Source organism: Leuciscus leuciscus (genome assembly GCF_965113295.1).
Source record: "Leuciscus leuciscus genome assembly, chromosome: 4".
Lineage (NCBI taxonomy): Eukaryota > Metazoa > Chordata > Actinopteri > Cypriniformes > Leuciscidae > Leuciscus > Leuciscus leuciscus.
The window spans coordinates 34,254,005-34,265,631 of record NC_138728.1 but is presented as its reverse complement, the minus strand read 5'-3'; the positions used below and the strand labels follow the sequence as shown (position 1 = coordinate 34,265,631).

Below are 11,627 nucleotides of genomic sequence, written 5' to 3'. Positions count from 1 at the left end.
CTTAAACGGTTCTTAAACCGGTACTTAAGAAAACGAAACCGCACACACTTTGTCAAAAAAGAATACCCTTTTATTTACAGGGCCAAACTGGAAACAATATTAACTTAAATCTTTAAACAATATAAATACAAGTAACATATATGGTAATAAATAAAACAATAAATAAAAAATTTCATTTACATAATATCAAATAAAACAATATTGTATCAAACAATATAATAATAATACTGGAGATTAACAGAGATTACAACCAGGGTAATCTAATCTCCATTTTCTCTTCCTAATAGTAATGAGCTGAACTGAACAGTGCAACACCTTAAATATTAAAATAGAAAACAAATATATAGAACAAGATATTAAACAACACAGTATTGCACATTTAAAGAAGCTTTTGTGACTGGTGGTAAGGACACTTTACATCAGTTTTTAACAATTCTTCTGCAGGAATATCACCATATTGGCTTTTTCTGGCAATATACGGCATCTTTCTTGACTTATAGCATGCCCAGCACAGGAGAAAACCCTCTCAGAGGGGGTTGATGAGGCCTGCACACACAAATACACCTCTGACAGGACAGACAAATTAGGGAGGGTATCCCTCTTACCCCCCCACCAGGCCACAGGGTCTTGTCCAGATGGGATGGCTGGCAGGCCTTTGTATATCTCTATCTCTTTCTGGACCTGCTCTGTGATGGAGAGGGCACTGCTTGTGGACTGAGTTGTATGAAGTTCTCGGTCTTTATCCTCAAACAACTGCTCCAAGGCTGACATCTTGGTCTTGTACATACAAACAAGTTCAGTATAGCACAAGAAACAACTATTCATTGTACACTACTAGATAGATAGTATATGGTTGAACTTACACATTTGCCTGCTTGGTCCTCCTCCTCCACCTCACCTGCCTCAGTCTGATGAGGAAGTTCCTCCTCTATTGGACGCTGTAGACACAAACATTAATTGCAGAAACTGTAACATGGACACAGTGCATATGAAAAAAGTTGTGCAATCAGTACACTGTCTCTGACTAACATGGAGTAAAATACCTGAGCTGCCGTGGCATTGTCAATCACAATTGCTTTCTCAAGCCTATCCCAACAAGCTTCTGCAACACCAACTTCCAGCCTGCCTTTAAAGCGAGGGTCCATCAGAGTGGCCTCCTGAAGGAAGTTCTGAACGTCTTGATCCTGTAATGAAAACATGGTTTAGTGTCTAATAGTGAAAATGCTGTAGTTTGCCTTCTTTCTTTGTGAACATGGAAATTGGCTGCAAATGGATAGTACCTGGTATCTTTTTTCAAGATCTCCCCAGACCTTCTCTTTTATAGCAGCCACAAAGACATTGTCATCATCGGAGGTTGAATAGTGTGCCTTCAGCTTTGTGAGGATCGGGATGATTTGGCTGCTTGTGGGGGACTTGTCACTTGACTAGAGGTCGACCGATATGGGTTTTTTCAGGCCGATGCCGATGCCGATCTTTTGAAATCCGGGTCGGCCGATGGCCGATTAATGCTGCCGATTTATTTTGGCCGATTATGTGCTTGTTTTTAACCTCCATTTGAAAGATAAAATATAACACAAATAATTACTTAAGATAGACAAGATTTCTCAACAAAAACATTTATTGAACACTTGACCAATCTGCACTTGTTGTGACCTTGAGATATGTTTGGTAATTGTACCTGAATGAATTAAATTAATTTGCTACATTTCAGATTAATATATTTGTTTTCCTTAAAATTGTAATTAACAGTAACTTAAACACTTTGCAGTTTGAATGATGTCTTGTAAACAAAATGACGGAGTATGTTTTTATGTTTCCACTGTTCGATCGCATCCGCGCCTCTCACACACACACTCACACACACACACACACACACACACACACACACACACACACACACACACACACACACACACACACACACACACACACACACACACACACACACACACACACAATATAAGTAAACACTTTGCGACTTTAAACACACGCGACTTTTCGATCGCGCCCGCGCCCCTCTCTCTCTTCCACACACACACACCATACTCCAGCATTGCAATCTTTACATCGCAGCCTGCTTCAGAGCTAAGGCGGGGCTACAGATTAGGTGTCCCCAAAGAACCCGCGTATCTAACAGTAGTTCCGCATTACATGAATTAATTTGCACGCGAGTTTTATTTATTTTTATACCATGTATTCTCCGTGTAAATGTATACACCGAACCATGACGCCCGTACCGTTTCGGTTCAATACGAATACATGTTCCACCCCTAGTCTACAGTGAAATACAGTCACACATTACACTGTTTGGCCAGCATTTTAACCGTGTTTAATCCAGCTACTAGCTAACAGTATGCTAAAGTTAACTGCTGACTAGCGTCACGTTTCTAACGTCCGTTTTCAGAGCATCCAAGAGAAGCACAGGCATAACAGTAGCACAGAAATACGCATTGATATTCGGTCTGGTAAATAACGGTCGTTAAGGCACCAGTGCCGTATTAGCACCGGGTCTGTCTGTAGCTACCCAACCCTAGCGACGACGCTAGCAAAGCAAAGCCAGTCCTTCTAACCTATGGTCACTTTTTTATTACTTATTTCTCTGCATTGAGTGACAACCCTCTCAAATATAAGACACACAAAACAGAACAAATAAAAGTATCAGATTCTCTGTCTGTAATTGCAAAATTCTTGCTTACTTATTGTTGTGACATGATAGCAACCCTTCTGCTGTGCTAATGCAACCTCAACTAACGTTACGCTATCAATATCCACCGAACGTCATGTCGCCTATTCATATTTTTTCTCGAAGTTGGCAGTAACATATCAAAAGGTTTTAATTAAATATAAAGGAGTTTTCTCCAAGGAACTTAGCTCCTTCCTTAGGCACTGGATGAGGTCTGCTCACTCTGCTGGAGAATGACTCTAGGCGCAGCGTGCGTCCACAACAACACAAGGCTGCCCACAGATGCGCCCGCCTAATAATCGGCTTGATATACTGGATATTGGCCGATGCCGATTATGTTAAAAAATGCAAAAAATCGGCCGATTAATCGTCCGACCGATTAATCGGTCGACCCCTACACTTGACACGCAGAGGGTTGAGGTGTACAAGACTTTCATGCATTTCATGAATTCCTCTGCCTTCTCGAAATCACTCTCTGTAAGCCTTTCTAGTCTGTGGAAAATGAACAATAATGTTAAGAAAAAAAGGTACATTTATATTGTTGCATGTGAGTGTGACCCTTTTGTCCATTACCTCACCTGTCCCTCTCCATTGGCTTCCTTAGCCTTTGATCGAGGCAAGCTGCCTGGATTGCAGGGAACTGCTCCACAAACCGCTCCACCATGAGGTACAGAGAATTCCAGCGAGTCCTCACATCCAGGATAACACTGTGCTCTGGCAAATCTAAAGCACAGACATTTGAATTACAATAAACAATTGCTTATATTTAAAAGTATTACTTTTCAGTTTTCAAGATGTATTTATAATTATATATATGGTATTTACTGAGGAGTCGCTGCTTCTCTCTTAGGACAGTTTTGCTCATGGTGGAGCGCTTCAGCCACACCACCACTGCGCGAATCTTTGCACACCACCTAGTCACAGCTTGGATGCCATACACCTTCTGTGCTGCCAGGTTGAGTGTGTGGGCAAAGCACCCAACCTTTAAAAATGTCAAGTTTCTCAGTGCAACATCCATGTTGTATGCGTTGTCTACTGTGGCAGCTACGACTTTTCCAGTCAACTTGAACTCCTTAAGAATGTTGTGGATTTCCTGTGCCACAACTGGCCCTGTCTGGGACTTATAAACTGCTTCAGTGCTCAGCACTTTCTGCTGGATGCTGCCTTTGTAAATGTAATGGACAGTCACTGTTAGATAGTGGTCCTGTGCCACGCTGGTCCATCCATCACAAGTAATTGCAACTTTGCTGACCTGCGCCAGCTCCTGGATGACATTATGTTTTATAACAGAATACCACGCGGGTATGTACGTGTTGGACATGTCATCCCTGGATGGTGGTTGGTATCTATGATTGAGGGCAGTGGTCATCTCCCTTTATAAAATAAATAAATATAATATCTATTACTAGTCTTGTACACAGAATGTCTTCATGGTACAGAGGTGGCATTCACATGCATAAAGGAAATTCTATTTTGATATAGCCCACATTTTCACCTGAAAGATGGCGATTCCACCGTGGAAAATGGATGAAGCCCCATCACCACAAATTTGGTAACTGCCCTGTGGATTTCCTGTATCTTCTCTTTGGTTAGTGCAGCCTTCTTAGCCATGATGAAAGGAGTCATTGTAACTTAAAAAAAAAAAAAAAAAAAAAATTACTATCAAAAATGTTTATATAATACACATAATACCTCTTCAGGTTACAACTATAGCCTATTCTGCTGAAAAGCTCATACAAATTGCGCCGTTTAATACTGATGTAAAACACTCAAACACGTTAAGATCAACATTTTATGACTTTTACTTTAAGCAGAGAAATATCTGACACTGAGCACTCAGAAATATATAACACACACACAGTATAGCCTCGTGTTGGAAGAGGAACTTTGTTAAAACATTTTGCACATGTACAGTTAATTTAGTCACACACGCGACAACGGTGTTTGCTAGCCTACTTAATATGCAAGATTTGCAGTTGGCATTAAATTACTAGACTTACCTGAAGAGGAACGGCTGCTGTTATCGTCTTCTTCTGTGTCCACAAACTTATTGGCAGTTGCAGGGCTTGGATTCTCTTCAATTTGTTCGACGGCGAGGTCAACACTAGCTGTTGCTGTTGACGCGCTTGGCTCTGCATCTCGTAGGTTGTCAAACACGGTGCATTGTTCGGCTTTTAAGTACACTCCATGTCTCGTCAGATGTTTCATCAAATTCGAAGTGTTACCTCCCTTGCATGCTACTACTTTAAAGCATTTGTTGCATGTCGCAGAGTCTCCACTACATGTGAAATGCAGCCAAACCTTGGAGCGTTTAGACTTCGGCATCTTTATTAATCCTCTCGCGACGCTTACTCGCTATCAGTGTGCTTACTCGCGAGTCGCAACAAGTGTGCTGAGTAGCGGCACTGACGTCATGCAAGTTGACGCCGGAACACCAGGTGGCGGTAAAAAAAAAGGCAGGCACCGAAATTTTCGTTCGTATTCGGTCTGGTTACTACCGTTTACGTCTGAACCGGTTCCCTATTGGCACCGTGTTTCAGTACCCAAACCCTAGCCGTGAGAGAGAGCTGCCGGTGGCGTGATTACTGATGAGCGACATCAGCGCGACGCACCAGTCTCGTATCTCTTACGGAGGAGCGGAAGCGACGGCAGTGGAGATAGAGAGAGGACAGGCCTGAACTTGAGTTGTGTTTTGTTTTATTGTGACAGCAGTCGTCCGTGAGGGGCTGCTGTCTTTTACTTTCCTTTTGTATTTGTATCATTAAAATGTGTTTGAATGTTCTCCGGTTCCCGCCTCCTTCTTCCCACAACATTTAACCTCGTTACAGGATCTTTAAAGCTCTTGACAAACTCAAAGACATAAATGACATTTGTATGTATTCTAAATAAAAGACAAAGGTTGTACTGAATGTCAGCTTGCTTATTTTGCTCAAGATAAGGATTTATTAAGTCCACATGTCATGCAAACTAGAATCTATGCTTCTAACCACAGGTCGAGAGCTGATGGTTTCGGTAAACACAGACTCGTTGAACTATGCTGATAACGACGGAACTTGCGAACATAGTTGGCTAACGATGCTTTCGGGAAACGCACCCCTGAACAGAAATTTCATCCATGTGAAGTTGGAGACATTGGAAGGACTAGATTTGACTTGAGCCAAACTGACTTCTTTATTCCTCTGGATCTGTGGTTGCTTCACTGGCACCTCCTGGGAGATAAGTCAGAAGACATAGGAATAGAAGGCATTAACATATACGTTTTTAACATACAAATTCAGGTCGGCACCGATAGCCTCATGGGCAGCGCCGACATTGACATTGACAGCCGTTGCGCTTCGGGTGACTCGAGTTAGAATCCCGGCTCGTGGACCTTTCCCTATCCCGTCTCCCGTCTCTTTCCCTATCCCGTCTCCCATCTCTTTCCCTATCCCGTCTCTTTCCCTATCCCGTCCCCCGTCTCTCTCCCACCGTCTCTCTCCCACCTTCCTGTCCACTTTATACTATCCTATCACAATAAAGGCAAAAATCACCAAAACAAATCTTAAAAAAATAAATAAAAACAAATTCAGATACAGCCTACAGTGTTGGAAGCACATTGGTACAAGTATTGGAGTATTTGGAGATACTTTTATCTGAGCTAATTTATGCTACTTTTATTTACTCCACTATGAATGAGAAAACATTAAAAATGTGAAAAATACTTTCACTACATTACATACATTTATCAGACATCAATACTACTAGCTATGAAAATCAAGTTGCATAGTTAAAAAAATTAAACTATGTATGCATTAGCATGCTTTATATGTAGTACAAGGGCATTTTTACTTAAATTACAGATCTCAAAAAACCACCACCCCCACATTACTTATTCAAAATGGTTGTCAATTGGTTGTGTATGGTTATGACCACAGGAATTACAGTTAATCATCCTTTTTAAGTATTTTTTTTCTTTTGCAGCCATTTTCAGATGTTTCTTTCCCTCGACCAGCTCACTCAACTTTCTTGCTAAACTTGGCATCTTTTTCTTAACACCTTGTAAGTGTAGGTCTCCTCTGGTATCCCACCCGCAGATTGTGTGTGGTCCCGCCAAAAACGTGCAAATCGTAGCGCTGGTGTTGACCAACCGGTTGTACCTGTGGTATGGCCGTGGACACAAACTCAGCAACTCTTCTGTCACTTCAAATTGGTCATTAATACCCCTGATGAAAATGGCAAGCTGAGGACTGTCGGTTTTGTCTGTGTCTTCGTCAAGCGCCACACAGTATGCAGTGAAATCTCTAGCTTTGCCTCATAACTGATCATAAATGAACACTCGATAACTCTCCGCTCTGCCACTGTATTTGCCGACAGAGAAAATATCAATATCAGAGAATATCAATGACTTTCAACATGCAATCCTTCATAAACTGCCCTTCAGTGAATGGGTTAAATAGAATTGCATTACTAAAAAGAGACTAAAATAAAATTTTCATTGACTAAAACTAGACTAAATGTCGCAATGATTTTTGACTTAAACAGTTTGCTGAGTCCCTTGTCATGTTAAAACAAGGAGAACATAAACCATTAAATGTAAAAAAAAAAAAAAAAATTATATTATATTAATTATATTATGTCTATAGACTCACTCAGAGAGAGCTTCTTTATTTATTATGGCTATTGTTACTTCTTTTTCTTTCCTTTTTTTAAATAGATTCATGCTGTTCTCAGACGTGTAGTACATGTCAGCCGAATAACAGAGACTGGAATTTCAAGGTGCATCAATGGAGACACAGTCCTGTTACTTGTTCTTGGCTGTGTTTGGCATTCATTCATTCACTTTATTTATACTAATACATATAAAAGCCCAACCTCTCAAAGATAACATATACATTCAATGTCCAGTTTTGTTGACAGGGCCAAATACTTGTACTTTGTTAAACTCTCATCGCTCTGGTTAACTAATTACAGTTGGCAGAATGACTTGGGCAACACCTTTGGTTGGGTTTGTGTGTGTTTTAATAGTTAACATTTGCATTAGATAATTAATATATATGTTCAAACCTGAGTACCAGAGTTTTTGCTGGACAAGTTGGAGTACTGAAATTCAAGAAGTGGCCACTCTGCCTGACTTGAGTCAAAACATCGAGTTTAGAGTTGATGAAGGTGAAGTGAATGTACTGTATTTTAAGGCAGCATTACATCGGTACAAGATTCCAGGCTTGGCAAGAGGACTTTCAAGGACGGGCTCAGCTCAATTGTTGCTCTCGATGCAAAAGACTCCAGTATATGCAGAGGTGGGTAGTAACGAAGTACATTTACTTCGTTACATTTACTTGAGTACTTTTTTAGAAAAATTGTACTTTTAAGAGTAGATTTGAATGTGGGTACTTTTTACTTTAACTCGAGTACATTTCTAATGAAAAAACTGTACTTTTACTTCGTTACATTGGGCGACGTTCCTCTCGTTACTTTATTTTAATGCAATATGTGTTGTTAAATGCGTAGTTTATTCCAAGCGCGCTGTATCTTCTTTTTCTGGACTTGAGCGATGCTCAATTCACAAATGAATCACTCTTTTGAGTCGATTCTGTTCAAACACTTCATCAAACAAGTTGGCAGATCTGTCGAAGTCGGTTCGCGAATCAGTTTGAATGATTCAGTTCCTGATTCTGTTCAGTTCCCTGCACGCACTGAATCATCTGAAGCGATTTCAATTCACACTGGACTCGGAGTCGTAACAGGAAGATTTAAGCACATCAAGAGCGTTAGATGAAGTGGCAGTGGACCTACAGTACAGTCAAGTGAGAGCAAATCTTCAAATGCATCATATTTTTGCCAGCGATGAAGATCTTTATTAGTTGAACTTGAACATCTTCGTAAGCTGTCTGTGAATGAATGATTCCACAGGAGTCAGGACGATATATTCGATTTAATTTCACTCAGGTAATACATTTTACAACCAAACAGATTATTACGCCACGATATTGTAAAGTATGACAATACCCGTTTTTTTGGACATATACATTAATTTACATTAAATAAAGCTACCATTGTTCACAGTTGAACACCCGCCATCCCGCGGTATTGTGTGTATTGTTGCGCAGTGGCGTCCGAACTCGACTTGAAAACGAATGCCTTTGCCTGCCGTAGACACAGTTAACCAGTTTAAGAAGATCCGTCGATGTACTTTTTTTTTTGTGTGTGTGTGTGTGTGTGTGTGTGTGTGTTCAGGTGTTCAGTAGCAGTCATGACTCATGAGCGCGAGCACATGTGAAGAGTTTTTAACTCTTCTCTGTCAATACATGCCTTTGAATGCAACACTCAGTCTGCAGATTCACTTTATTTCGACATTGTCTAATAACCCAAATGTAGTTGTATAAGTTACTATTATACAAACCGGACAGGCAATGATTTTCGAGCTATACAGATGGCAGAAATAATGCTTACCTCTCTCTTCTGTTTTTGTTGCAAAGATATCTGATAATAATAGTCATTTAAATAAACAAAATCTAAATAATATAATTTTATATATAGCCTATGACGACTTCAGAGGCAAAAGCCTCTAAGTACCATATGAAATTTTCTTCTAGAAGAGCATTTTTATCAAGCTTGTATGTTTATGTTCACACTTAAAGGGATAGTTCACTTTGAAATTAATTTTTGGTATGTTTTAGCTTACCTCAAGGGCATCCAAGATGTAGGTGTCTTTTTTTCCGCAGTAGTTTCAATTTTGATATTTTTAGGTCAAACCGTTCTTGTCTGTCAGTCATATAATGCAGGTCTATGGTCACTGTCTCAAAGAGCATGCACAGAGCAATTCCCCGTCGTCCAAATTAAACAATTCCCCATCGTAAGTACACATTGATGGCCTAAGACACGAAACGAGCGGTTTGTGTGAGAAAACGAACAGTATTTATATCGTTTTTACCACTTATACGCAGCCATGTCCAAGTGATCTGATCTGATGTGTACGCAGACTGGTGCATAGATATATACACTAGATGTCGCCTTAAAGACATTCGTTCCAATGAACTGACATCTAGTGTGTATATATCTATGCACCAGTCTGCGTACACGTCAGATCAGATCACTCGGACATGGCTGTGTATAAGTGGTAAAAACGATATAAATACTGTTCGTTTTCTCACACAAACCGCTCGTTTCGTGTCTTAGGCCATCAACGTGTACTTACGATGGGGAATTGTTTAATTTGGACGACGGGGAATTGTTTTAATTTGGACTCTGTGCATGCTCTTTGAGACAGTGACCATAGACCTGCATTATATGACTGACAGACAAGAACGGTTTGACCTAAAAATATCAAAATTGAAACTACTGCGGAAAAAAAGACACCTACATCTTGGATGCACTTGAGGTAAGCTAAAACATACCAAAATTTAATTTCAAAGTGAACTATCCCTTTAAATGGCAATGAAAAGTAGCCTACCTGTCATTAAAGTGAAATTACTGAATTTAAATATACGAGCTTGATACAAATGATTGTTTTAGAAGAAAATTTCAGATGGCACTCAGAGGCTTTTGCATCATTAAGTCTTCATATATATATATGATCTATATGATCCGAAGTAACTAGTTACTCGCTACTTGAGTAGTTTTTTCATTGGATACTTTTTTACTCTTACTCAAGTAACTATTAAGATTATTACTTTTACTTTTACTTTGAGTAAATATTTCTATAAGTACTTGTACTTTTACTTGAGTACAGTTTTTGGATACTCTACCCACCTCTGAGTATATGCAGGCATATCAGCCGACTGTCAATGCTTCAGTCAAATTAGCCGGGGAATTTGGTGATCGAGAGTTGACGTTGCCGAATTCTGTTATTAAAAAAGTATGTTTAGCATGTACATGCAATTAATTGTAATTGAAAATGAGTATCAGATTTTTTACTTTTTTCCCCCACAACTGTAAGTTTGAAATGTGATTTTTTTTTTTAATAGAACAAACAAACAAAACTATTTTGAACTATTTTATTTGGTTTTAGGGTTGTAGAATTTGTGTATTTCATTATGCATAATTCCTAAAATGATTGCTGAAAGATTACAATAAAACATTACTATTGCTGCATCCAAAATTGCATACTTTCATTTATATAGTTGTGAAAAAACAATATGTGACAAAGGAAGTGTTCAATTTCACAGCACTCATAAATACCCGGATGACCTACTATTTTCGACGAGATTCGTTATTCCATTAACAAAGTAGTAAACATTGTCTGGCTCAGTTTCAAAAAGGATAAAATAATATGGCACAAAATGACATAAATTGTAGGAAATTGGAAGGTAATTATTATAAACTGAAATAAATAACACAATACGTAAGTATAGACAGATTGTTAGCATCTTGTTTTGCCATCTAGTGACCAATTTCTTTCAAACGTCTCACAGACCTCTAGGGCCACGAGTTGAACATGCCCACCCTCCGTTAACCTTGTCTAATAGGTTCTCATTTCAACTCTGTTAACTCCATTGACAGTTGCATAAACATAGCTAATAAGTTAAGACTGTGTCTTAAGAACTAGAATGATCAAAATAGCAATTAGTTAGGGGTAATCAGTCATACTTGATACAAGGTTATCACAAGCATCTTGATGAAATTGCAGAAAGAGCAGCCATCTCACTGAAGGAGGTGGCAACAGTGCAGAATTATTCCTTGCAAGAACACCATTGACTAAGATAGTCCTCTTCAACAGAAGAGAGAGATGGAGAGGTGTCAATGATGAAATGGAGGAATTTTCAGGAATGAGATCACTCAAACACCAATGAAGAAGCGGGGCTGCCAGAATATGAACAGAAGCTGTGCAGCTATTGTAAGGAAAAACTGTAAGAAAGGTATCAGTGCTACTAACACATTAAATGACAAATGCACTCAATCTGGTGATGGAAAAAAGGATGGAATGTGATGTGCCAGAAGAAAACAAGTACTGATTTGCTGTACCAAT

At 39.4% G+C, this 11,627-nt stretch overlaps 2 protein-coding genes across 2 annotated transcripts in view; one reads left to right on the top strand and one right to left on the bottom strand.

Moving 5' to 3' along the window:
• Window positions 1-11,627, top strand: part of LOC309497419 (uncharacterized protein) — a 64,186-nt gene that overhangs the window by 5,565 nt on the left and 46,994 nt on the right. The gene's annotated exons all lie outside the window — the stretch shown is intronic.
• Window positions 87-5,054, bottom strand: LOC309497443 (uncharacterized protein). The gene is made up of 6 exons (XM_082167732.1): window positions 4,179-5,054; window positions 3,262-3,406; window positions 3,076-3,175; window positions 1,281-1,412; window positions 1,044-1,184; window positions 87-938 (listed from the first exon to the last, which is right to left on the bottom strand). Exons 2-6 carry the CDS (start codon window positions 3,345-3,347, stop codon window positions 822-824), a joined length of 576 nt encoding a protein of 191 aa, XP_082023858.1. The 5' UTR covers window positions 3,348-3,406; window positions 4,179-5,054; the 3' UTR covers window positions 87-821.